The 26,340-nt window shown below is 61.4% G+C and overlaps 2 protein-coding genes across 4 annotated transcripts in view; one reads left to right on the forward strand and one right to left on the reverse strand.

Moving 5' to 3' along the window:
• Positions 1-12,342, forward strand: part of EMP2 (epithelial membrane protein 2) — a 29,200-nt gene extending 16,858 nt beyond the window's left edge. The window contains exons 1-5 of one of the 3 annotated variants that reach the window (XM_044433341.1): positions 3,235-3,253; positions 6,053-6,167; positions 7,943-8,033; positions 9,388-9,534; positions 10,293-12,342. In XM_044433341.1, coding sequence (XP_044289276.1) covers positions 6,090-6,167; positions 7,943-8,033; positions 9,388-9,534; positions 10,293-10,477 — 501 coding nt within the window. In that variant the 5' untranslated portion in view covers positions 3,235-3,253; positions 6,053-6,089 and the 3' untranslated portion in view covers positions 10,478-12,342. Of the gene's footprint in view, positions 1-3,234; positions 3,254-3,376; positions 3,487-6,052; positions 6,168-7,942; positions 8,034-9,387; positions 9,535-10,292 lie in introns of those variants that run through there. The other 2 variants (XM_044433344.1, XM_044433343.1) reach the window with 2 other exon arrangements.
• Positions 12,343-13,657: 1,315 nt separating this feature from the next.
• On the reverse strand, positions 13,658-24,707 carry ATF7IP2 (activating transcription factor 7 interacting protein 2). The gene is made up of 11 exons (XM_044433782.1): positions 24,576-24,707; positions 23,203-23,857; positions 20,774-20,904; positions 19,161-19,292; positions 18,439-18,510; positions 17,836-17,945; positions 17,163-17,230; positions 16,319-16,383; positions 15,028-15,076; positions 14,722-14,822; positions 13,658-14,340 (listed from the first exon to the last, which is right to left on the reverse strand). The coding sequence occupies exons 2-11, from the start codon at positions 23,846-23,848 to the stop codon at positions 13,939-13,941; spliced, it is 1,776 nt and encodes a 591-aa protein (XP_044289717.1). The 5' UTR covers positions 23,849-23,857; positions 24,576-24,707; the 3' UTR covers positions 13,658-13,938.
• Between the last annotated feature and the right edge of the window lie 1,633 nt (positions 24,708-26,340).

Consider the following 26,340-nt stretch of genomic DNA (forward strand, 5'->3'; position numbering starts at 1 on the left):
GGGGGGGGGGGGGGCGCAGCGCGGCGCCCTCCCGCTCCACGGGGCGCCGCACGCGGGCAGAGCTCCCGCGCGGCGCGCGCAGGTTCGGGTTCGCGCGCACCTGCACGGCGTCGCGACCGCGGCCCGGGGGCCTTCTCTGCGGGGGCGCCGCCTGCGGGGCGCGGGGGGGCGCCCTCCCGGGAGAGGCTCGCCGGGCGCAGACGCGCGCTTTGGAGCGGGCTGGCGATGCCGCGGTTCCGGGCTCGGGCGCTCGCTTTGGCTCGGCTTTAACTTGGACGGTTTCACGCGTTCGCCAGTTCCGATGTCGTTTCCTGTACTTCCTTTTCCACGTGTTATTCACAGTGTTGGTTATTGGGCAGCTGCAAAATCAGCAAAGAAAAGGCAGGGAATAGAACCCGGCACCTCCCGTGAAAACTGCCCAGGGGGAGGCAAGGGCTGGCAGCCCCGTCCGTCAAACGCCCATTTTGTATAATATATTTTAAAGACGGCGATTTTGTGCACATGATGCTCACGGCACTTTCCCTACAACTGGTTCCGCAGGTCCAGCTCCACAACACAACCGCCCCCCCCCCAATTTGAAATATTCCTTTCAAATGCTTGGCACAGGTGGGCGCCCACGCCAGCCATTTGGGCCTGGTGAGGAATTTTGGAAGAAACGCATTTCACGAGGCTTTGTGCGTTTCACAGTTCATGTGCCCTTTTTAGACGAACCAACCCGACCTGCCGAGTAAGCCAAGAGGCGGCGAGATGCACTTGGGAACGCCGAGAGTCAGCAAGATGCTGTTCTCCGCATTCCCACACAAGTTCACTGAGCTGTGCATGTATTTGTTGTGCTCGCAACGCAAAAACGAAAGCGCCTTTGGTATTTCGGCCTGGAGGCGAACGGTCCCAGCCATTAATGGGAGCAGGCTGGGGCTTCCTGGTACAGTCCCTCCGTGCGGTGGCGAGTTCACAGTGCTGCCCCTCCCTGCCGCAATTGTTCTTAGACGGGCCTGGCAGGGCTTTGGCAGAGGGAGGGGCCAGTGCTCAGTGGGAGGGGCTTGCAGCGGGGGGGGGTGAGGGACCCAACTGCAGAGCTGCTGCGGGGGCCGCCCGCCTGGGCCATGGGGGCAGAGCGCCTTCACCCTTGCGAGTCGTGCCCACGGCTCCCCGGCACGCGATGCCCGGCCTCCCCACACGCCGGGTTTGCCGGTCCGGGGCAGCTGCAAGACGGCCCGCGACGGCCGGAGCGGAGCAAGCACTGGCAGCGAGGGCAGCGGCCTTCGGGACGGAGGCGTCCTGGCCGTGCGTGGCGATGCGCTTCCTTGGGCGGGAGAGGCTGTCGCGGCCCCCGCCCGTGAGAGGGCTGCCTTACGCTGGCTGGCTCAGGCATGGGGTCCCGCTGGTGCCGAGCGCTGCGGGTTCAGAGCTGCCGTCCGGGTGTTGGGGAGCGTGGCCTGCCTTTGCGTGAATTCAGGTCCAGGCGTGTGTCTGCTGCAGCCATCTTGTGCTGGTGCCCAGGAGTTTTTCAGACGGCCGATGGTGCTCATGGCCCCAAACATTGCTGCTCCCAGTGTTCAGCGAGCATGGCTTGGTCTTCGGATGCGGCCGAGGGGCTTGCTGGATGGCTCTGGGCAACGGCCACTTCGGCTGGGACTCAAATTTCCCATCTGTAAAATGGGAGCGAGGGAACCTCGCAGCCTACTTCATAGGGCGGGTGTCCCGCAACTTCTCCCGAGTGGGTGGAGGCTCTCGCGGGGCCGGCGTTGTGAGGCGCTTTGGTAGTCCTGCCGAGCTTGGCATTCCTGGCACCCACCGGCCTGAGTGTGGGGCAGTGCAGACATGGGCACGCAGGCCTGAAGTCCCTTCCAGCTCCAGTCCTTAGGTTGTGGGACCGGTGCCATCCGTGCCAAGGGAGGATATCCGCAGGCAGGATGGGCAGGCCTCCAAGGCTTGCAGGAATACAGAGCAACTCTCGAGGGGAGCAAAATACCCAGTCATGGAGTGGGAACCAACAGCCCAGGCTCTTGCGGGAAGAACGGAATGGAGTCATGAGCAAAGGGGTGGGTGGGCGGGCGGGCGGGCGGGCGCCACGAGCAGCAGCCCTCCACGCTGCGAGACCCTGTCAGGCACCGCTCCCCCCGTACGGTCGGCCAGGACAGAGCTGGGCCTCCGAGGCACCCGGTGGCCGCAGGACCATGCCCTAAACTCCCGGAGACCCTTGGCAACAGTGCCGCAGAATTGTGGTAGAGTCCAAGCTGGGAGAGCAGACTGCACCACATCGGGCTGCGAGGGAATCGTGCCTCGACTGGCCTCCCCACATGGGGAAAAGCAGCCGAGCAGGTAGAGCAGGTTGCGGCTGGCAGCCGGCAGCCGCTTGCTTGGCCGCCCTTCGCGGTGCGGAGGGCTCTCCACCGAAGGCGCCCTCCCTTTTCCTGTAAACATTTGCTTTGGTTCATTTTGGGTGCTTCTCCTTCCTTATGGCCAAATTCCAAGGAACCTCGGAGAGCTTCCAGAGCACTGGTTGCAAAGCGCTGCCCCAGCGGCCGGCGGAGCCGAGCTTTTGAAGAGGTGCTTCAAAGAGCGACGCCGCCCCCTCCGGGCCCCACCTTGCTTCATATTTATTTGGCCATCACAGTCGAAAATATTCGGAAATGTAGCAGGAGCCAGCTTTGAAGAGAGCCCTCCAAGCATCTGGGGGCTCCCAGGGAGGTGACGGGGCCCAGGGCAGACCGAGGCCCCCTGCCCGGACCCTCCCGCCTCGCCTGGAGCTCCTGCCACAGCCAACGACCATGCTGGGTGGGGGTGATGTAAACTGTAGTCCAGCGCACCACTCAGCCCTTCAGCTCTGCCTTGAGGTCTTGACGGCGCTGCGTCTGCTCGGCCGCATTCGGCCCTGTGTTTTTTCAGTTATGATTCCTTGTGGATCATAACCAGAATATCCGGGAGCTGCTGGGTTGGGGGGGGAGGCTTCCCCAGAGGCTGGGCGCACACCAGCAGGCCCAAGCCATCTGGCAAGGGACCCGGACCCGGCTGGGGACGGGGTGGGGGTTTCCCAGGCAGAGCGCGGCCCCAGGAGGAGCCTTCTGCGGAAGGACCCGGAAGCGCTTCCTCGCTGGCCGCTGGCGTGGGCTTTGCCCAAGAAAACCCCGGTGTGAGCCTTGTGAGCCGCTCGGGGACTCCAGCTGTCGGCTGGCAGAGAAATGAGATGAACACACTGAGAAATACCGAAAAGCGGCCTTGGAGGAAGCCAGGCGACCAGGCTGGAATCAGGGTGCGCTCTGCTGCTTGAAGGCTGATGCTTCCCGAGGCCAGGGCGGCACGGGCCCCCCCTCCGCAGGCCCCCTTGGGGCTCCTCCTCCCTCCTCAGCCAGGGCCCGGACAGCCGCCTGGAAGCGCTGCGCTCCGAACGGATTCAGGACGGACCCGTCAGAGTCTGGGAAGGGCCTGTGCGGCTCCTTCCAACTTGCATTCCTTCTGCTGTTTGCGCTGGCGTTGTTTCGCTTGGTAAATCATAGCCTGCAGGCACTCCGACGCCGCTTGGCTGCCCGGCCACTGGAAACCGGATGGCGGACGGGCCGGTCTCTGGCCCGGCTCACGGAGGGGGTCCTTCGGCAGGGACGACGGAGCTGCCCGAACGCAGGCGGAAACGCCGCTTCGCCTCGGGGCAGCCCCCTTACAGGGAGGTTGCCGTGGGCTTGCAGAGCTGCGCCAGCCCCTCAGACCAAGCTGCGAGGAGAGGGGAGGCCTGCCGGCTCTCCAGGCTGAGCTCTCCGGCACCAGGACCCGGACCAGGACGGAGCCTTCTGGGCCAGGGGGCGGGCGATCGGGGGCGATCCGGCATTTGGGACAAGCCGAGGGAAGCGGCGAGGGCCCTTGCGCAGGTCTCCCACAGCCGCTGCTCGGGGCCTGCAATGCGGCCGTGTGCTCTGCTGCCGGAGGGGTCGCCCGGCGGCCCGTGGGTGCCTCCGGAAGGCCATTCCACGGATGCCACGCCATTCAAGGTCATGAGAGCGTGGCGTGTGCCAGCTGCTGGCTGGGCAAAGGGGGCCACCCGTTCCCCCCCCCAATGGAGGGTCCTCCAGCGGGCACACCGGGGGGAGGCGGCCCAGGGACGGCCACCCTGCCTTCCGCAACGTTCCGCTCATCGTTTATTTATTCATTTAAACCTTTTTTTAGCCTGTCTCTTAGTCTGGCCTTGGAACGCTTTAACAGTAAGACAAAATAAAACAAACTCCTCATCCTGATAGAAATTTCCAATTGACAGTCAAGCTATTGATTAGCAAAACAGCCAAGTCTTAGAGCATTGGGAGGAGAAAGAGGGCTCAGCCTGATGACCGAAGCGGCCGCCTCGAGGCCCCTCGCCGGACCGCGTGGCGCAGAACTGGGGGAGCAGGGCCGCCCACTGGGGGGTGGGGTCCAAAAGGAGGGCTCCTGGAAGCCGCTCCTAGTCTGGGCTGGGCAAGCCACTCTGTGCATGCTCAGAGCCCCTTTCTGTGCTGGTTGTGGTTTGCTGGACATACACTGGAGGAGGAAGACCTCTTTCCAAGAACGAGCGGTGGGTCCGAAAGCGCGAAATGGGGGTCCTCATTCCCGGCAGAGGACGTGGCAGCCGCCCCTCTGCGCTGTGGGATCCACGGCTTGCACAGCCTGGCCAGCGAGCGTCCGGGCTCTGCTGCTCGCTTTCCTCTTCCCTCCCCGCCCTCTTCCTTTGGTGTTGTGCCTTTTGGGTTGTGCCCCTGTGGGCAGGGCCCGTCTCCTCCGCCATCTTTGCAAGCCGTTCTGGGAGGCTTTGTGGCCGAAGGTGGTGACCGAAATGCCGCTAGCCCGGGACGCTCTTACCCGTGACGGGGCTCCCGGCCCTGTGCGATTCCCCGGGAAAAGCCTCGCCGTCTGGGTTGGGCCGTGGCCAGTGCCGCTGATGCTGCCTGCCCTGCGAAAAGACCTGCAGCAGTGACTGGAGGGATTGTTGAAGCAAAAAGGGGTGGGGGGGGGGGAAGCAAGAGATGATTACCAGATAAAGCCGCACACACTCAATTTCAGGGCATCTAAAGAGCACTTTTAACAACGCTAACTCAGTTGTGCTTGCCCTGTGAGACTTCAGCCTGAATTTCTTCAAGTTGTTTGATGTTGTGTTGCAGGTGTGCATGAAACGGCAGAATATAATTTGGATCCTTTAACCCTCAAGTTTCCTTTTTTAAAAGCCTCCTTGCACCACAGAAATCACAGCTGGAAATCACAGGTGCAGCCAAAAAACCATTTGCCAGCCTAGGACTTTGCAGAGAGGGGATATTGTGAGCAGATCTGATGAATACCACCTGAATAATCGCCTTTGCTGTGATTGAACATCTGTGCCTGAAGGGATCTCCCACTTGTTAAAGGCATAAGCCAGATGCAGAAATGGGAAGGTTAGCTAAGGAGGACTCCTCGTTTAGCACCAGAGGGGGAGCCCCAGAACTGTCCAGGGGCTCCTGCTGAACTCAAGGGCCAGGGTCCTGACGATCTTCACAGATTTGTCAAGGGAAGACGGAACAACTGGGTTGCCTGTGATGGGGAATTAATACTGAACAACTATAGATCCCATCTTTCTGTGAGGGGCAGCTGATGCCACTTGGGTTGGTTGGTGGGGGTGATGGGTGGCTGTATCTTGCAATGGGTTTAACCTCTGAATGCCCCTCTAGAAGGCAAGCTCGGGGGGGGGACCCCCATGGCCAGCGTGGGAGGAACTGCGTCCGTGGTAGGTCAGGAGAGTGGATCTGGAGGAGGGAAAGCAGGTGCCGTCCCGGTTCCGCTTCTTTCCCCCCTCGTCTGGGACGCTTCGGCTAGAGGGGCCACCAGGCCCATCCAGGACGGGAAGCGGAGGGCCCCCCTGCACAGGGGTTCCCAAGCACCTGGTCTGGGGCCTCCGTGTGCCAGAATGGCACGTCTGAGGCACAGCGGAAGGGCCAGCCTGCGGGAGAGCAGGAACGCCTTGGGGCACAGGTGGACGTGCCCCGCAGCGGCTGTTGCCGCAACGGCACCCCCAGCACCCGTTGGCAGAGCCCTGACCGCCTCCCGCTTTGTGTCCGAACAGCTCTGCCCTCTCCCGAGGCAGCCCGTGCCCCGCAAGGATGCTGATCCTCCTGGCGTTCATCATCGTCTTCCACATAACCTCGGCGGCACTCTTGTTCATCGCCACGATCGACAGCGTAAGTTCCCCCCCAGCGCCCGCGATGCAAGGGTTTTGAGGAGCGCAAGGAACGGGGCGGTGGGTCTGCCGGGTGCCGGGAAGCCCGTGGGCATCTGGTCGGACGGGGACACGAAAAGGCCAGAGGGACGCCCCGTAGGGACTGGCCGATGCGGTCGTGGGAGGCGGTGCCTTTCCAAGTGGGATTCACGGCCCGTGTGGGTTGAGCAGGGGACTGGAAGCGTCTTCCGCACACGCCTGCCCAGCCCTGAAGATGCTCCTGGCCGGGTCTCCTCTGGGAGTCCCACCAACGGAATGGCGGGCCGGCTCCCAGGAAGGGGGGCTTCCTGCCCTGGCCGGTGACCACGCCGGGAGGCCCCCCGAGTCAGAGCTGGCAGCACCCTGCGCAGAGGGAGGCGGGGAGCCCGTCTTCCCACCCCACGTTTTTGCTGAGGGGGCTTTTGGGCCTGGCTCGCCGCAGCATCTTGGAAGGCAGGGGAAGGATGCTGGAGCGACGGCAGGATATCACACATCCGGTCCACCTCCAGAAGTGCCCCCTCTCCCCCTTCTGAGGTCGCTTTCCCAGCTTCGGAGAGGAGCTGTGCCGTCCTTTCCATGCTGGCGGCAAATGGGCTGGGTGGCGGGGCGGGGGGAGCGCTCTGATGCTCCGCACCAAGGTCAGAGTGTCTCCCACCTCGGAGCTGGGAACCCTAAATAACCCCTGCCTGGGGACACAGGATCGTTCCTTAATTAATCCACCAGTCCTGCAATTTATACATTTATGAGTGACCTCCTGGCCCAGTTAAAAAGCTTCTGGGCTGTTAAAAACTGAGCGATTTGGCAACTTCAAACGGATTCTTCGGAGGGGTGCTCTGGGCTCGAAGGCTCTCGCTGTCCAGCAGCCGCTTTTCCACAGGAAACTCAAACGGGGGAGGGAAAGCAGTGGCATTTCCTCGTTGCGTCTTCCCAGGCACTGGTACCCAGCCAGGGTAGACTGCTGCTACCCAGGGAGGCTCCTTTTAGCTGCCACTGCCCTTCCGGGGCAGTAGCCACTGCGAGTTTGTCTGATGCCAGAGCAGGGGATCTCGGGCTTGCGGCTGAGATCCGCCCCCCCTTCCGGCCCCCTAATTCCTCAGATGCCAATCCCCTTTCCCCTGGACCGTTGGTCGGCAGGTGTGTTCCCAGCCTTCGGCATCGCCCCGAGCGCCTCCCCACCGAGAAGCCTTCCGGTCTTACCTGCTCCCAGGAAGAGCTTTGAACCAAACCGGGCTGGGATCTTTGGGAATCCGGCCCGGGCCACCGCCGGGACATGACCCCAGCGTGAAGCAGGCCCTCGGGGGGGGGGAGCACCCTCCTGGGCCACTGCCAGCTCCCCCCACCTGCTGCTCACTCGGCTCACCTGCGGCAGAGCAGCGCCCGGCTGCGCCCACCCTCCCCCGGGGGTGCCCTCGCTGCAGTGGGAGGGGGGTGCCGAAGCGCTCGAGCCCCCGGCGTGCCACGTCCGATGTTGCCGAAGGCCCGGTCCCGGTCCCGAGACCAAGCGGAAGGCAGTGGCCGGGCGACCGAAACGCTCGCCTCCTCGGAGCGCCTGCACCGGTGGTGCTCGGGCTCCCAAAGGGTTTCTCCAGCCGCGGCCCCAGCGGGCCGGCCCCGGCCTGGGAGCCAGCGAGCCCCGGCCGGCCACGCTGCCTTGAGCAAGCCGAAGGCCCCCTGCGGAGGTGCTCCCGTGAGCTATTCGCTGGGAGGCCCCCGGCCCCCCAGGCTGAGGGCCCCTCACCCCACGTGCTCTTCCTGCAGGCCTGGTGGGTCGCGGGCGGCTTCTACACGGATGTTTGGTATCGCTGCAGCAACGTCTCCAACTGCACCGCGCTCGACGAGACCTTCCCGGGTGAGTCCCGCGCTCCGCCTGGGTCGGGGTGATGGGACGTGGGGCCGACAGTCCCGGAGGGGGGGCCGTTAGGGAAGGCAGATGCCTCGGGCCGACAGCGCCCCCTGGTGTTGGTCCTGGGCAGCCGAAGCGGGACGCGAACATACCTGGCCGGGAAGACTGCCAGCTCCTGGGGGGCCGCACTCTCGTGGCCAAAGCCTGGCCCATTTCCCCTTTCCATCGCCTGGCGCCCCCTTTACGGCCGCCAGCACTTCTGCAGAAAGGGGGTGGGATTTCTGTCGCCTTGCAGAGGAAGTCCCAGAGTCCCCAGCCATTTATTTGCTTTGGCAAAAAGGTGTGGAGAAGCGGAAGTCCCCCGCCCTCCACCTTCTGGTCCTTTCCGGCACGCTTTTTCACAGCTTGTGCGCACTGCTGCTTTTGGTGGGGAGAGGTACAGGGGTCTTCGTGGTCTGCTCCCGCTCCGTCGGCATCTTATCTCCCCCCCACACGCTGCTTCGGAGGGATTTGGTGGGGAAGCGAGCTGAGGGCTGCAGCCTGCACCCCGGGCCGTCCCTGCCTGCTGCGGCCTCCCCTGCCGCCTGGGCCCAAGGAGTTCCTCTCTGCGGAAGCCGCAGTTTGGGGGAGGAAATGGATTCTGGAGAATTGGCAAGGAGCTGAGGCTTTTTTTATTGCCGTCCTGCACGAAAATGGGCAGAGGAAACCGCTGGCAGGATGCAGTTGGGTCTCAAGGCGGAAAAGCGGGTGGAAAAAAGTGACGCGGTGCAGGGAGCGAGCGGCCGAGGGCAGGCGGCGCCGCAGGCGGCCTCACGCGGGTGGTCCGCCGGGGTGGTGCGCGGCACGTTCCCCGAAAAGGTGTGGATGGGGTTCGCACAACACGGCGACCCATTTCGCTAGGGCGGCCGTGGACCCCGGGGGGCAGGTGTGCTCACTGCCGGCTCCTGCGGCCAGGGCTCTGGTGGGCTCCCCCAAACGGCACCAGGGGGCAGTGGGCACTGGCTTCCCTCTCACCGCAAGGGGCAGGCACCTTTCTCGGCCTCTGCCGGGAGCTCCTGACCCCCCTCACGGTATCCCCCCGCTGCTGCTGCTGCACTGCCGGGTTTCGAGTGGAAGGGCTTCCCACGCCTGGGAACTCTGGGTCCAAGGCAGTTGTCCAGCTTCCGGCCTCAGACTCAAGACGTGGGGTAGTTTCCGTGCCCCTCCCACGCCCCCCGTGGGAGCCACGTTGTGCTGGTGCTCAGGGCGGCTTCTCGGATTCCCAAGTGCCCCCCTCCGGGTGAGAAGCGGCCTTCCCCTGGGCTGTGCTGGCACCCCGAGGCGTGGACTGGCCCTGAACCGGCTGCTGCCCCTTCTCCAGACTTCTCAGCCTTCCAGGCCATCCAGGCGACAATGGTCTTGTCCACCATTCTCTGCTGCGTGGCCTTCTTCGTCTTCCTCTTCCAACTTTTCCGCCTGAAGCAAGGGGAGAGGTTCATTCTGACGTCCATCATCCAGCTCCTGTCCTGTGAGTACCGTCTCGTGAAGGACGCCCAGAAGCGGGTTTTACCATGGGGGGGGGGGCTCAGGCCTGGGGGCTGGACCTGGTCCTACGCGGTCCCGATTCAGAGTCGTTTTGCCTCTGCGTGGCGCCATACCGGGGTCTGCGAGTGGCTAACGGCAATTTCGAGAAACAATCGAACACTGCACAAAATTCAAATGCAGTGAAGGCACGGAATCGCACTGTGAAAACTAGAAATTCCGAGTGGCTCAGGCAAGTGGCTGGAGAGGCAGCACGAAGGCGCCATATGCTGCCCTGGGGAGCGATTCCGTGCCTTGCCGCAGAGGCACCCAAAGGGCCGCAGGGCACGCCTCCGCTCTGCAGTGGGGGCTGCTGGCGGAAAGGCCCTCCGGTGTGTTGCCGCCAGCGTGGTCCCCTCAGGGGAAGAGCTCCTTCCTTGGCTCTCCCTTCCTCCTGAATGTGCCTTTCCGGCTTTGGTGCAGTCCTGAAAGGCTGCCCCCCCCAGGTCGTGCTCGGCAGGCCCACGGCCGTCTGTCTGGCCCTGGCCCCCTCCGAGGGCAGACCCGGCCCCTTCCTTGTGCTTTGGCACCACAGGGTGCTGCGCACAAGCCAGGAACGGCCGCCTGTGGCGGGGCAAAGGCCGGGCAAGGGGTGTGGCGATCCCGGGGCCCCGCAGGCGCCGCCACTGGGGCTGGGGACCCCCTCCCTCCTCCCAGCCCCACCACTCACAAGGCTTGTGACGGTGCCCGGCGCTCTCTCCGCAGGCCTGTGCGTCATGATCGCGGCCTCCGTCTACACCGACCGGCAGGAGGAGCTGCACAAAGGCCCGCAGGAGTTCCTGACTGTGACCACGGGCCAGTTCGGCTACTCCTACGTCCTGGCCTGGGTCGCCTTCGCGTTCACCTTGCTCAGCGGCATCATGTACCTAATACTGAGGAAGCGCAAATGAGAACGGCCGGGGCGGGTCGCAAGCCCCGGGGTTCTGCTCGCAGCGCTGGGATGCCAGGAACTCTCTTGTATATAGTCAGAGTGGTTGTGTACCGCGGTTCTTCTTCGGGCCATTCCTCGCCGTCCCCCGTGGTGTGAAGCAATGAGGATTATAGGAGGGAGGGAGGGAGGGAGGGAGGGAGAGCAGGTGGACTGTGGCCGCCGAGCCCCCTTGGCCGCCGAGCGCACCCTCCTCGGGCCTTCCCGGGACGTGTGCCCTGCGCAGCCGAGGGGGCTCGCTCTGCCCCGAGAGCCAAACCGCAGCTGCGGGTCTTCCTGCCACCGGGCACAGGAGGGACCCCGGAGGAGGCTCCCCTGGGGCCAGCCAGGCGCCTTCGGCTCTTCCCACCCTGCCCCGGTGCTCCCTCGGGCCAGCAGGCTCTTGGCGCAGCGGCCCTCCGCTCTCCGGGGCCGGGCAGAGGCTGCGTCCCGCTCAAAGCGCGATCCAGTCCGCCAGCGGGTCGCTGCGCATCCACGGCTGCAGCAGGCAAAGGCAGGGCGACCCCCACCCAGTCCGCCGCTCCTCTCCGCTTCGGCTTTTCACACCTTCCAGTTAAAACCTCCCCTGCTTTTCTTCTTTTTGATGTATATACGGAACGGTTTGGCACCCCTCTCCGCTTCAATAAACATCTCTGGAAGTGGGACCAGGCCAGACTCCTTTGCCGCAGAGCGTAGCAAGCTGGTGTGGACCCACCTCCCCCCACCCCCCGGGGCCCCGGGCCACAGTGGCCAGCAGCGCTCTACCTGGGGGAGAGCCCCACCTCGCCTGCCACTCTGCAGCCCGCATTTGCCCGGTTCCCACACGCCTCTTTGGGTTCACCGAGTAGCCGCACCGACGCGCTGCGGGGCCTCGGGGACGCCCCCACTTTGCCACCGGCCCGGCGTGCGTCTTGGCAGGCGTGGGCCCCCCAGCGTTGGCCTCAGAAACACTCTTGAAGCGAGCGGCTCCACTTTCACAAGCGAGGCTGTCTGATAAAACCACCAGCAGGTGGCAAACTTGGAGGAAACGCCGCGTGCGCACCAAGATCCCGGCTGCTTTTGCTCCGGGAAGGCTGACCTGGCCTGGCCACAAGCAGCTCCCGCTGCGGCAAAGATGGCTTTGCACAGGTTTTACAAAACCGACGACCAAAAGCATAAAAGAGACCCTGAACTCCCTCGCGTGGGCAAAAGCTCCGTGTAACTCAGCCGGGCTCCAGAGCGATCGGGCCGAGGGCTGCCTGGCACAGCTTGCGAGCCGACGGAAGCTGCGGCGGGGGGCGAGTGGACGGGGACCGCCGTGCGGAGGCCTGCCAGAGGGGCAGCCCAGCTCGAGGCACGTGAGCACAGACGAGGGCACGGACCGCCGTCCCGGCTGCCTCCTCCCAGTCCCGTGGCTCTGGTCCTGCCCCGCACGGCTCCTCACGCGGCATTCTCGGGGAGGAGAGCGTGGTACTGGTGACGCCCTGGCCAGCAGAACCAACTGGTCTGGCTGGGTGATGCCAGGCTGCACCCGCACTGATACACAAGCACGCAGGTATGCATACGAACACCCGCAGCACTATCTTCGCTACTTCCGACCTCTGAATACAAGCAAACACAACATCCAGGCTGCATCATCCTGCGGTCGTTACAAGCCTCTGTTTCACTCTGCCCGACATACAAGGAGCCTCTTTTCACTCGCGTGCTGCAGTTTTCCAAGACTTCAGAGAAGGGGGAAATGATCGAACCGCCTGGATTTCTCGGACCAGCCTTCCAAGCCCACTTGCTTAACTCTACCAGCCGTGCCTCGGCTGTTCTGTATTTTATATTCCCCCGTTTGCATAAATAAAAGTTGCAGCCAGTATTGTGCTTGAACGCCTGCTCCGGTTCTTTTTCTGGCAGCGTCCAGCTGAGAACTGAAGAACTCAAGCCCCTGTAAGAACGGCATCAGGAGGCAGAACCCAAAAAACGGGGCTGCGTGGACTGCCGTGGGGCACAGAACCGACACTCCCGGGACACCAATTTTTGCTGTTTTGTTTGACAGCCCCAAACAAAACAAAAGCTTCCAGCCCTCCAGAGGGGCATCCTTTGCGCTGAACGGCACGCCGTGCCAGGTATCTGAGCAGGATTCTCGGTGGCCAAGGGGTGCGACCCCCATAACCAGCAAGGGCAGAAACAGGGGCTTAGCTTGCTTGATGGACACAGGCCTCAAAGGGCGGCTTTTTCCGGGAGGTCTGTGGGGAGAGGTGCCCGTGCCAGCGGGGTGACTGTTTTTCAGAGGCAGTCTCTCCTCCAACAAGACGTGCCTGGAAGCAGCCTCCAGGGCTGGCCATGAGCTGTCGCTGTGGCTTGTCCCACCAGCCACCCCTTTCCGGGGGGGGGGGGGGCTCCCTTGCTGCCGGGCGACAGGCGAGCTGGCTGCAGACCCAGCTCCGCGGGCCCCTGCTTAGCGCAAGGGTCCTTCCCCCAAGCCCAGGTGCTCCTTTGAGGCAACAGGGCAAGCTCATCTCTCACCTCTGGGTGAGCACCGTGAGGCCTGCATGCCCCCCCCCCCGCCTATGCACATCACGGTGGGAAAATCATGTCTCCCCACCTGTGTGTGTGTGTGGGGGAACGATGCAGTGCCACGCCACAGGAAAGATAGCCCGATCTTTAACCTTTTCTAGAACGCACTTGCCCGGTGGGGAGGGAAGCAGCCGCCAAAGAAACATGCGCAAGACACGATCCGAGGAGCGTTGGGGCAGCTCGGGGGGGGGAGGGCGGGACCCTCTTCTGCCTCGGCACACACGCTGCTGGGCCTTGCCCGGACTCCTTCCGGGTGTGCCGAGGGGCCTGCTCTGCCTTTTTCCTGGCCGGTGCCAGCAGAGCGCGCTGGGACACACCTGCCCGTTTACTGGTTTCGGAGGATTCCTCACTCACCTTGGGAGACACAGCAAAGCCGCTCTTTTCCAGAAAAGCTACAGCAGGATCCGCACATACAAGAACGCCATCCTTTGTGCTGCCTATCGGCCCTCCGAGCAGGAACGGGGCACGTTCCCGTAGAACTCAGCCAGGATTGGAACGCTGTGAGCATGTGCCACTCGTTTGAATCCATTTTGGGGGGGGGGGGGGGGGGGGTTTAGAAACATACCCCTCAATAATTTCGGCTTTCAAAACTCAAATACTGCTCCACTGAAAATATCCATACTGAAGGAACCATTATACTTTCAATATAGGCAAAGATTATTTCACCTTCCCTCTTGGTTATGAGGAACGTTAAGAAATGTCAGATTTAACGAAAGCTGTCGCCTCCCCGAGAATCTCTCGCTCGTAACGCTCTCCTTTCAGGAGAGGAAGGCAGTCGATCCAGAACGCAAAACAGAATTTTTACAACGAACAGAAGTGTGCAAACGGTGCCACAGAGCAGCGGGCGGAGCGGAACACGGGGCCCGTCGCCCCGAGGAGGGGCCTGCCCCCCTGCAGGGACTATACTGGCGAAATGGCCTGGATGTCACAGAAGGGCCCGTAGCGCCCGTAAATGTCCCTGGACTGCATGACGAAGTAGCACCTGGCGGAGCCTGGGAACTGGGAGAGGGAGCAGGCCATGGGCAGCGGCAGGGCCTTGATCTTGTTCGTCTCCATCCAGGCGGAGGGCGCGCCTGTCTTGGGCCCCTCCAGGCAGATGAACAGGTGGAAGCTCTCGATGGGCGCACAGCGCGGGTCCTCTTTGCGGACGTTCCACTGGAGGGCGATGCCTTTGGGGTTCTGGACCTGGGCGACCGCCAGCTCGAGCTGCTGGGGCGGCAGGGTGTTCTGGAATTCGCTCATGTGCTCCGGGCACACGCGGACCTTGGGTAGCGGAGGGAGGTGGGAAAAGTCCTTCAGGACCTGGAGAGGCAGAAGCCGGAGGCCGTGAGCCAGGCGGGGGCGGGGGGCCCTCAAGAGGCAGGCGGGCAGGCAGCAGTCCTCCCGCGTCCAGCGGGCCGTGCTCGCCGGGGACGGTGGAAGAGCCACAGGCCGGGACGGAAGTGCGGCAGCCGCAGGAGCACGGCTGGGGATACTGCGAGATGGACGGCGGGCAGGCGAGCGACCCAGCCTCCGCGCCAGCTGGCTACTCCTGGGACCGCGCGTCTCAGTTTTCTCCGTCCATCTGAGCGGTGGCTGGGCCGCCACACCAGGGACTCCCTGGCTCGGCCGAGGGGTCGGCAAGCACCCCTGGACCGCCGTGCCGGGAAAAAGGAGCTTCCGCCACTCGAGCTGAGACGTTACCTCATTTGCTCCCTCCCTCGGGGGCGGGGGAGGAACCGGCGTGGCGGGCTCTGCTGCCCAGCGTCTGCGCACCGCGACCTGCTTCTCCTTCTCTTTGCCAGCTCATGCAAAACACACCAAAAGAGCATGTTAAACGGCGTGCCAGGCCCCGGGTGGCCTCGCGCTTCGCTCCGTGCAGCACCACCTGCTCCGCCTCCCTTCTTTCGCACTCTCTTGGGCCCCGCGTGTGGAAACGCAGCTTAGGATTCTTCTATAGCAAGTCAAGAAACATTCACACAGAGGCTTTTAGGGGGGAAAAAAGCTCACCTTGACCAGCACTGCTTTCTTCGTCAGTTAAATCGATCAGGAACAGGTCCTGCAATTAGCAAAGAATTTTAACAAAGGAGCAATTCCCCGAATACTTTTAGTTCCTAATCAAAGGCGGTCAAGGTTGAGGACCTGGAGACTCTGCTCATTCAGTTTTACGTGTGTTACCTACTCAATAACGTGGCTGCTGTTCTACTGGAAATGCTCACGAAAAGGCACGGTCGTGTGCGACGACTCAGAGGAGCCGCTGGCGAGCGTGAGGGGGCGGGGGCTCCCTGTGAGGATCAGGCCCCAGAGCAGGAAGAGTTCGACCTGGTGCCCACTGTACAAACACCCCCCCCTTCCACCCCGCTCTCTGGCTCTGATGGAAGTTTTTCTGGGAGTTTTTCAGGCAGCTCTTCAGCAGCAGCTGATAATGGAATGAGAGGGAGGAGAGCAGGTGACCGTGGAAATGGCAGGACGAGACGGAGATAAAGACCCTGGGAAAAGTGTCGCTTCTGCTCGAGGCAGGAGGAGCCCGCCCGCCGTCTGGGAAAACTGGGTCGAGGGAAAGGGAGAGGAGGAGGGAGAGAAGCCTGTCTGACCGGCCCAGGGAGGGGCGTCCCAGATCTGATCGCCCTCAGAAAGAGGGGACAGTCACCATTAACACCAGCACTGCAAGTTCCTTTGTCATTTGTTGTTTGCGTAGCTTTCAAGTTTCTCAGAACAAAAGATTTAACGCTCTAACTGCCACCTCCTGTGTGAGAAGAGTGCTCCAGCCTCAGGACAGGCACCTGGGATCGCCCCTCCCGGCCCAAACCTGGCACTTTGGGACTGTCCAGGGGCCACAGGCTCTGGGGGAGACCCCGCCCAAGGTCAGAGGCCGTGGGGAGCTGGGGATTTGCCCCCTCTCCCCCGTGTGGCCTGCATGGAAAGAACCGCGCCTGCTCCTCTCCGAGACGGGAAAAGCAGCTGCAGAGAGGAGGAAAAGGGGTGCTGGGTGGGGGGCGGTCACTCCCTCTCCACAGCGCCTCTGCCTGATGGGTGAAAAAGCCCCCACGCCTCCCCCCTTAGCTGAAGAGGCAGACCTTCACATCTGGGAGCCTCCGGTCATGCAGGACACAAACGCACCCAGCCAAGACACCATGAACTGCACCCCCCGTGGGCTCTCTTTATCACACCAAATAAAATTGGAAGAATTCACAGCCACCGATGCTTCAAGCACTGCCATGAGGGAACAGGGAAAAGCTACTCATGCTTGGATCAGGCTGGAGGAGAGGAACGAGGAGGGGGAAACTGTTTGAAACCTGACCTTAGAACTGCCCGAGGTTTTGGCCACGGTGCTGGCATCTGCGGACGATCCCTTCCGCTGGACACCTAAGGAAATTGGACAGAAGTGGGGCTCTGAAACCGTGCGACTCGTCGGACCGGCAGGAGCGGCTTTCATCAACAGATTTATGGTGAAAGAACAGCTGAGACGATGGGAGACAGAAGGACAACGGGCGGTCTGGCGACCAGCACAACCCCCCGCGAGCCCCCGCGATTTCCTTGCAGGAGGAAAAATGGCAGGTGCCCATGAAATGGAAGGAGCGCTGTGCCACTGGGCCCGGCCCTTCCCAAGCCCCCGGCCCCGCTCCCACCTTCCTTCCGCTGAGCAAGGGAGGGGAGGAGGAGCCCAGCTCCCCTCGGGATGGCCGGGCAGCGTCTGCTCAGGCCAGGCCGCCCGCCTCCAGGCTGTGAGGTCCGGGCCAGTGTCTGGCAGCGTCCCCCCAGTGGCCGGGTGCGGCCATTCTCACTCCGCAGTGCTCACGGGGCACGCGCCTCGGGCTCCATGGGCTACTGGGCTCACCCCGGCCTGCTGCGCCCCTCGGTGCTCCCACCGGCGCCCCGAAGTTCTGCCTGGCGGAATGTGAACCCCTTTCCTGCCCCCGTGCTTCAAAGCAGACCAGCAGGGGGCCGCTTTCCCCAGCCTCAGAAAACTACAGATGTAGCTTTTAAACTTAGTAGGGGCAGGATTCCTCCATCTGCTGGTATGTCTGAGCCGCCCAAGGGAGCACCGAGCGGAGCGGGAAGCTGACCAGAAGAGGGAGGGGGAAGCCCACCCGGGGGCTGCCGAAGTGCCCATTTCGAAACGTAGAAAGCTTCGTTCTCTGTACCTGCGGCGTTCACAGCTTCCACACCTGAGTTCTTGTTCATCAGGTCAACGCAAACAACGTCATCAGAGCTGCTTGAAGAGCCACAGTGATGAAAGAGGAGTGATTAATTGTGTGGACATATAAAGCAGTCTGATCTCTTCCCCTTAAAGATAACCTAAGTCTTGTCTTATAAAGAACAAAGCTTTCCTTCCCACGAATTCATTTTCGACAAACGGCACTGCCATACCACCCACAAATTCCCTCTAATTTGCACAATGCACTAACATTGTAGGTTACAAAACCCCGGTGATACGAACGTGAGACTTTGCCAAATGCTATCAGATCAGGGCTGCCAGGGCTGGTTAAGCCACTTCACCCCCAAGATGGCTTAACGGTGCATTTGATTTTGGTTTTGTTTGAGCAATGATAATTAAAAGGTCTGCATCCATATTAAACCTGCACTACAGGCTACCTGCAAAATGTAACCAGTGTCCGTAACACACAAGAGTCTTCAGACAGACTTCCAAAGAGTTTTAGCTCTTAACAGGGGAGCGTTTCCGGTTAAGTAGCTCCTGTCTTTTCGGCAGGTGTGTGTTCTCAGGTCCGGCATGTGCGGGGGGGGGGGGGGGGGGGGGCAAGGGGCGCCCCCAAGAGGCGGTGCTGGAGAAGGCGGCCACCGCTGCTTGCCACTCACCCCTTGGCGCTGCTGGGATTCGACGGCACCGCCTTGCCGTCCGCCTTGCCAGGAGGCGGCGCACTGCAGCTTGGCGTCTCGTCCGGCACGCTGGCTCCCGGACGGCTGGCCTGCGGAGGAAGACGGAAGCGGTCACGCCTGGAGTCGACTCACAGCCTGCCGTGAGTGACGCCAGCAGACCCCGCCGTGCCCACGCCTGCTTTCCACTGGCAGGAGGGCCCCTCAGCCGGGGCGATCGGCGCCTCCTCTCGCCCCTCAGCTGAGCTTTCCTAGCTCCCCTCCAGCGGCAAGCAGGAATCGATGTGCCAGGCAAGCCCCTTGGCACCCACTGCAGCCCCGCCACGCGTAGCTTTTCTCAAGGCCAAACACGGCCGGCTCCCTCAACCTGTCCGCACAGGCTGCGTTTCCTGCACTCCTGCCCTGCCCTGAACCCGTTACATTTAGCTGACCTCCCCTCTTGAAGCGCAGCACCCAGAAGCCGTGTGAGGCAGGTGCTCAGGAAGTCTGGGTTCTAGTCCCCAGTCAGCCATGGAGCTCCCGGGGCGCCAGAGACGGCTGCCTGGGCTTTGCCTGCACTGAGCGCTGCAGCGCAGGAGCGCTTACCTTTCTGGACAATTCAGTCTTCTGGAACGCGATCACGGTGTTAATGCGTCGGTCGAGCCTGGAGATCCTTTTCTGCAGGGAAAGAAAGAGAATGGGGGCTTCTGAACGGGGGAGGGGTGACGTTTGGGAAAGGGGCCACCCTGGAGAAGGCCCTGCAGCTCAGTTACTACCCTGCTCTAAGGGCAGTGGCACTTGGAGACCTGTGCTGGGACAGCGCTCCAAAGGGGGGGGGGGGGCTCACATACATGCAGCTGTTTGAAGCAAGCTGCTCTAAGCCCATACCCAGCTTTCTACTCCATCGGGCAGCCAGGCAGCCGGCCAGTAGTAAGCCGAGTGCCAGTGGCTGGCCTGCCAAACGGACCCAGTGGGGGCACCCAGATGGTCTTTAAGGGCAGCTCGCACATGAGGCAGGACCCCCCCCCCGAACCTGACTGCCCTCATCCACACCCACACCCTAAATGAGAGTGTCACAGGCCATGGTGGAACGAGGCCCTGAGGGCTAGCCAGACGGCTGTGGGGCTGCCGGGAAGGCCCCCCCGCTGCCATGTGGGCCTTGCCTGCTCCCCCCCCCCCCCCCACTGCCGGGCAGTGCAGCTCTCAGGGAGAGCGATCCGGCTGCGTTGAAGCGTGCTGACCCAGAGACACGCTCCTGGGGGCCTGGTGTGCAATACGCCACTGCATGATAAATGGCAGGCGAAGCTGTAAAGGGAGCGCTGTCTTACTACAATTTTAATAGCTATGTCTTCGTGCTTTCGCAGGCATTGTGTGCGATCAATACTTTCACGTAAACGTCGGAGGTGATGATCTAGGCCTTCCATCGAGGTAGCCATCTGGCTCTGAATAAAACTCTTGACCTAAAACAAGGAAGACACACAACCATGCATACCTGAAAAGCGAGAAATTCACGGCAATTTATACAAGGCGGTGGCGCTTGGCAGAGGGAAATGCGGCATCCTCAGTTTGAGCTCATCAGCGAAACGTGACGCAGGGCCTCTAGGGCCGAGACACACCAGGCCTCTGGGCTCTTCCGTTTCCCTCGTCATTCCACATCCTTCATGACTTTGGTACTCACAGTTTTGCTCGCAAGCGCACCACAGTGTGAACATGCAATGCGGCCTCTCTTCCTGCTGCTCTCGACGGTGGGATCAAAGCCCTCCCCACCCTCCCCGCTACGCTCCACGGCGCCTTCAGCGCAAGTTCGCAACGACCAGACACGAAACCCCAAACAGCCCTGAAGCCCACGTGAGCTCGTGCTTCTTGAGGGGGAGGCCTGCCCCATGCCACGTGGAACCCCAGTTTGGAAGCGGCATGAGGATCCGTGGCTGAAATCGCCCCAAGCTGCACTGAGCCCGTGCAGCTCATTGCAGGCGCTAAAAGCAACTCTGGGGGGACAGTAAAGGACCCCCGCACAAGCAGCCGGCCTCTCCTCTCCCTTCTGTGGCAGCTCCACCCGTGACGAATGAGCTCCCTACGCGGAGACAAGCGCGAGAATCCAGAGCAGGCTGGGAGGGAAGGATCGGCGCCCTCCCAGTGCGGCTCATAGCAGCTGCTCTGGCAGATCTGGCAGCGCTGCAAATTCTCTCTTCTGGGGAATTTTGGCAGAGGGTGTGGAGACACGCCTAACCGGCGCTCTCTGTGCCATGCACACCTTCCCAAGGGGTGGCCGTGCGCGCCGTCGCAGCAAGCACACGTCCTGTAGCGCTTCAGGACGCCAACCCATCGTGGCAGCAAGCTTCCCTGGACCACTTGGTTAAGCACATGCCAAAGCAGCAGCAGCAGCAGCAAAGCAGCAGGGGCGGCCCTTCAGGGTCGCTCTTCCTTCCTTCACAGCCGATCCACGTTCTCGTGAGCTCCCAGTCCAGCCAGCAGAAGGCCACGACAGTCTAACTGCGGAACCTCTGGCTCCAGTGGGCCAGAAAGTCAGGCAGTGGGCCATGCCCACAAGTAGAACAGGAAGACCCAGAGAGGGTGGTCACACCGAGGGTCCGTCTGGAGACTCATGCCCCCCAGTTCAATAGCAACAGCACTGCAACATGCAGCATTACCTTAAGACTTTTCCAGCCCCAGGAGGGCTTGAAGCAGGCTATCAAGACAAAAACAGCAGTGGTTATGCCAAACTGAAACGAGCACCTCACACTACAGAACAGTTTAATCCGTGCCTGGCCAGCCTGGGATCAGCTCACCACAAGCCCCATCCAGTCCCGCTTTAATTCCCTTTTATGGCTGCCACCGAGTGCAGCTGCAGCAGGGACGCCACACGGCCTTTTTGCACGACCACAATGATGTACTGAAAAGCAAACCTTGTATAAAGGGGGAAAAAATCAACGTGGCTTACCTTTTCCAAGCCATGCTGCTTCTGGCCAGAGCTTGCGTCACAGGCTTCTCTAGCGTCATCAGATGTTTTGATGTGCTTACAAAAGGCATCTTCACTGCTTTCTGAGTGTCTCCTTTTCCCTCGAGCATAATCTTTGACAAGAGAAAAAAAGACATTTTGGCGAGGGGTTTTGCATCGGCAGCGTCTGTTAGTGGAGCTGTTATCAGTACCAGAATCAAGTTTTCCCTCCAGCTTCTGAGGCGGTTTTGAGCGGTCTTAGCATCACGTTTAACCAAAGTGAACACACACCCTCTGCCTCCCCTCCTGCAATGATCTGACATTACACGAGAGCACCAAACCTTTCGGGGGCTGCATGCTGCTAGCTCCCACGGGAAAGAACACCGGGTCCTCGAGACCAGGACACGGACAAGTCAAGGGTCCGAACGCACGCATTTCGGTCCTCCGCTTGCTTAAACGAACTACATGGCAGCACCTGTCCCAAAGGCACGCCAAGGCCTTCCGGCCTGCAGCTCGTTTCAGAACAGCGGCAGAAATCACACCATCGGTGCCGCCTTCCCCTTTCTGTAGAGAAGGGCTGCTTTTGCTGTGGGGACGAAGCTGCTTGCGAGGGGCAAGGTGGGAGCCCGTGGGCACCTTCCGCTTGGCCCAGGTGGTCTCACGCCTTCCCGAGGATCCTCAGATTCCGAGCGAGGCTGAGCCTGGTCCCCACCACAGAACCACAGTCCGGGATCGTGCTATCCTGTGAGAGCTAGAACCCCACACAGCACAACCGCAACGAATGGGACGCGGTTAAGCCAACGCCTTGCACTGCAGCTGGAAGGGAGGGGCAGTGGGTGAAGTAAAAGTTACAATGACGACACTCGGACGGCGGGCTCTCTGCGCAGTGCTGACGTTAACTGCGTCCAGAAACAGGTTCGGTGGTCCAGGCACCGAGGAACTGAACTGGCCAAGAGCCCCTGAGAGTTCACGATGGAAGAAACGTGTCCGTCTCTGGGAAGCCACGGGGCCCTGCTGTGCTCCCTGCACGGAACCGACAACTCCCCGCTGGAGGGTTCAGGAAAGGTCACGCGTGCCCACGGTCCTAAGCTTCTGACAGGCACGGGCCGCCACCACGGAGGCACGGCTGAGCTGTGCGGCAGAAGAGGGGGGGAGTGGGCCCCCTCCCCTCAGCCTCCCCCTTGCCATGCTATCTGAGGAGCAGAAACGCAGAAGCGGGAGGCGAGGGCTCTCCCAGGCTGCCCACCCGAGCCACCGGAGGCCCGACCCCTCAGCCAAGCCAGGCCCTTATCTCCCTGGATCAGGTTACACAGAGCCAGCCTAGCTGGGAAATAGTGTGTAGCCCCAGCCACCCCCACACACAGCGGGGGGTCCCTTCGCGACTGGAGAAAGCCACTGCGCAAAAGCCCTTCCAGCAGCAGAGGCTGTCCCACAGCTCAATTACCGAAACCGAAGCGCAGAGAGGATTCAGCCGAGACATGGATGAGCTAGGTTCCCAGGAGGCCGTCCGTCAGCCGGCCAGGGGGAGGCCAGTCAACACCCTGCTCCCTTCTTGCTCTTCCTGACCCTGGGCGACATCCCCAGTTGCCCGGGTTCCCGGGCATTCTTCATCTGGTGGTGCCAGTTACGCTCCCTGTTTTTATATTTATATTTATATATATTGCGATTGATATCCTGCCCTTTTCCTACAAAGGGCTCAAGGCAGCTGACATCATCTCTCCTCCTCCATCTTATCCCCACACCAACCACCCTGTGAGGCGGGTTGGGCTGAGAGTTCGTGACTGGCCCAAAGTCACCCATGGCTGAGTGGGGACTTGAACCCAGATCCTCTGAGTCCCAGTCCCACGCTCTTAACCACTACACCACACTGTTCTCGGCTCCTCTGCTGCAGGCAGGCAGGCTGGGCCAGGCCTCCCGACCAGCACAATACTGGGGCCGCAATCATCCTGGGTTCAGAGCCAGGCGGCTCAGCGGCAGGGCCCCCTGTGATGCCTGGGTCAGTCCCGCTACGGGAAGCTGGGTTGCAGAGGGCCCCTGGGTAAAAGCTGGAAAAGTCTGGGCCCTCCTTCCCGACGGCATTCCCTTAGTTGCATCCAAAGCCTCGTCAGAATACTCCTCAAACTTCAGGGCACAAAAGGTGCTATAGTGCAAAAACGGGTGAGTTTCGCGGGGTTAGTTTCTCCCCAAGATTCTGAGAAAGGGACCTGGGAACATTTATTTCTTTTAAAGATGTGTGTGTTTACCTTTTTATTTAAACATCATTTTAATTGTCAGTTTATGTATTGATTTTATATCTTCGGCCAGGACGTCTCCAATTATATTGATTTTATATGTTCAATATGTATTTATTTATTGTTGTGAGCCGCCCTGAGGCTTCGGTGAATGGGGCGGCATAGAAGCTCACTAAATAAATAAAATAAATAATAAAATACCTGGCTGGACTGAAGGAATAACGGTTTTCTTATGCCGCTGGATGGTAGCACCTTCCCTTTCCAGTTCTGGAGTACTTTGGTCTACAAGAGCTTCTTCCATCGCTTTAGCTACAGCAGGGACTGCGGCTTTGGGAGAGGCCCGTGAAAACGGTCCTTGCGGAGGCTCTGCCGGCTGGCTCTCTGGTCTGGAATTCAAGTGTACTTCCACAGGCTTAAACAAAGGGGAGCCGGATTCTTTCTCATACCAACTGTACAAAATATCCTGTAAAGCGCCAGCATTCAAAAACTGTTTGACGTCAGAGTCAGTACCGCAGGGGTTGTACGTCAGATCTTTGGATAGTTCCTGGCGGTCATTATAAATGCTGATTTTGGAATTGACGAGTAAATTAGCTACTGGCTCTTTGAGCATCTGCGGAACCAGTTGCGTTTGTTTTAAGTCAAGCTGTTTCACCGACGTTGGGAACAAGCAGCGTGTTTCAACCCTTTTTAGAGGAAAATCATGACCCTCACTGGAGGCGCCATTCGAGGGCTTCTCCGCTCCCTGGGTGCACTTCATCTTGCCCAGCATTTCCACCTGCTTTCGGCTGCTGGGAGTCATCGTTTTCCTGGCACGCAAAGGCTTTTTGACGTCCATACTCGGGTTCATGGTTGCATCCTAGAACATGAAAAGGCATCTTCAAGCGAGGATCAGCCCCGCTTGCCTGCGCGCACCTAAGAGCAAAGGCAGCAAGCGCCCTGTCCCGGGGCTGCCGCTCAGGCCAGCTCCACCGAGCAGGGGCGCCGGCCCGGCCCTCCTCCAAGTCCGTCCCGGCCGAGCCAGGTGCCTGGGCGGGATGCGGGCGAAACCCGGCGGCGGCGGCGGCTCCCGCGGGGAACGAGGCGCCCCGGCCCGCCTTGGCCGGGACGAGGGACGAGGCCCGCCGCCCGGCAGGCGAAGGGGAGGCGGCCGAGGGCGCGTCCGACGCGTCCCGCCCAACCTGAGCTTCCCGACGTGACCTGCCCGCCCGAGCCCGGCTGCCCCCGAGCGGCCCTTCCAGGCAGAGCCGCGCCGCCCGCCGGGGCCCCCGCGAGGCGCCACGGGCAGCGGGGCGTCGAGACCCCGCCGAGCCGAGCCGGCCCGGGCTTCCCTGGCCGCCCCGAGCGCCGGGCGGAACGAGGAGCCCGGCGCCCGAGGCGCGGCTCGCAATGGCTCGCTGAACACACGTGCATGGCGCGCGCACGCACCCCAGACACGTGTCTCTGCACACGTCGCAGCGGTGTGAGCAATGATTTACATTACACGAAAGGTGAGGTCACGGGCGAACTGCCCCCCCCCCGGGAAGCCGCGCGCGCCCCCGGAGCCCCGCCCGCCCGCCAGCCAGCCCAGGACTCACCGGGCGCGCCCGCGCAGGCGCACCAGGAGGCGTTTCTGCCCCCTCCCCGCACGCGGCAGCCGCAGCCCCGCGCAACGCTCGCGCCGGCAGCGTTCGCAGGGAGTTGGCACTGGCGGAGGGAGACGGCGGGTCGCGCTTCCGGGAACCGCGCAGGCGCACAGCGAGTGCGGGGTTTCGTGACGCGGCCGAGCTGGGAAAAGGGCTCCGCCCTCTCTCCCGCTATTGGGCGAGCGGCGGGGGCGACCGCCCAATCAGCCACCGCCTCTTGCGGCCCCTCCCTTTGCATTCCTCCGAGCGCGCTCCCAGCCAATCAGGAGCGGCGGCGGCCTGCGCTTGTTTTGTTTCCTCACCCAAGAGCGACCTCGAGTTGTGGATTTATTTCAGCCTGGCCTCGAGCCAATCAGGAGCGAGCGTTCGCCCTCGCGGCTCCCCTCCTGCTCGCCGCTGGCACGTCGCTCAACGGGAGGGTGTGGCTAAGAGGGGGCGGGGCTTAGCCGGCAGCCTCACGTGTCGGCCGCGTCAAGTCAGGCGTTACTACCCCGCGTCACCCTCACGTGTGCATGCTGAAGACACGTGTAACCCTCCTGCTCCCAAAACGCAGGCTCCGATCTTGCACTCGCTTACCTGGGAGCCCTTTTTTGGAGTAGACCTGGGGAGGATCCTGCTGTCACTTATTCAGCCCAGCGATTTTCACCTTTCAGGGGCCAGCAAGATCAGCCTTGCCCCCTGCGGGTTTCCCTTTCCACGCCCCATAGGTGCATTTTCCTACTCGCCCACCACCCATTTCCTGCCTCCTCCTCCTCCTGCCTATACCCTCTGGGAAGAAGGAGTGGAATTAGATACCCACTGGAGGCTGGTCCGCAGCCGGATTTTAAGCCCTGGCATACCAGCTGAGGACCAGGGGTGTCAGGACAAAATGTGCAAACGCGCAGCCCTGACGTGGCTGCTGAAAGGCCGGCACCGCAAGGGCAGCTTGTGGACTTCAGATGGCAGTCCTGATCTGGCGAGCAGCCCGTGGGGCAGGCCTTGCTGCCCATCTGTCCAGAAAAGCCTGTCCGTCCGTTGGAGGTGCGTTCCTGGCCGTGCCTCCTGGAGTGCCTTCTCTTGGCCTTAGGTCCCCTTTGTCTTGTCCTAATGTGCCCCCAGCAAACTGCTTAAGTGATCCCTGCCCCACACTTCATGCAATTGTTACCGGACTGAGCCAGTTAACAGCTGGGGCGAACCCCGGGTGGACCCCAGACCCAGAGCCAAGCAGAGCCCGCGACGAGACTTAGAGCTAATAGCAGTTTTATTCTGGTGCACTCTAGAATAAACACAGACAAAGGGGAGATGCTTCCCAAATCAGAGTCTCAAAAGAGGCACAGAGAACATGCATTATATACCCTGCATCATAACATGTTGTCCGGATACAAAGTAAATTCATTTCCCCATTATCCTTTTTCTGTTTGTTAGTTTACAGAAAACTCTGTATTTATCCAGAGACTCCCCCTTCTCATGTGTCTGTTGATTATCTCTGAATTATTCACACCCCTCTATGTTTCTCACCTACTAGTAATTTATAATGCAATTTGCTACTTTTGCTGAGGCTTCACCCGGATTCCAGCCGGGCCCAGGCTCCAAAGATGCTTCTCATTTGCCCGCTTTGACATCCAGTCGTCCTGTCCCAGGAGTTCACACAGGGGTCTCCATACCTCCCCGCTCCCTCCTGGACAGGGAGTGCAAGGCGGCTGCAGATTTCTGGCTAAGTGGTTAGCCTAAGTGTTGC

This window comes from Varanus komodoensis, unplaced genomic scaffold (genome assembly GCF_004798865.1).
Source record: "Varanus komodoensis strain SLA01 unplaced genomic scaffold, ASM479886v1 scaffold26, whole genome shotgun sequence".
In the NCBI taxonomy this organism is placed as follows: Eukaryota; Metazoa; Chordata; class Lepidosauria; order Squamata; family Varanidae; genus Varanus; species Varanus komodoensis.

Excerpts from the sequence above, each read along its gene's own strand:
- ATF7IP2 (XM_044433782.1), bottom strand. The coding sequence starts at position 23,848 with ATGAACCCGAGTATGGACGTCAAAAAGCCTTTGCGTGCCAGGAAAACG. Across the intron at positions 17,946-18,438 it reads AGACTGAATTGTCCAGAAAG|GCCAGCCGTCCGGGAGCCAG; the intron begins GTAAGCGCTCCT and ends CTTCCTCCGCAG. Across the intron at positions 14,341-14,721 it reads CGAGGGAGGGAGCAAATGAG|GTCCTGAAGGACTTTTCCCA; the intron begins GTAACGTCTCAG and ends CTGCCTCTCCAG.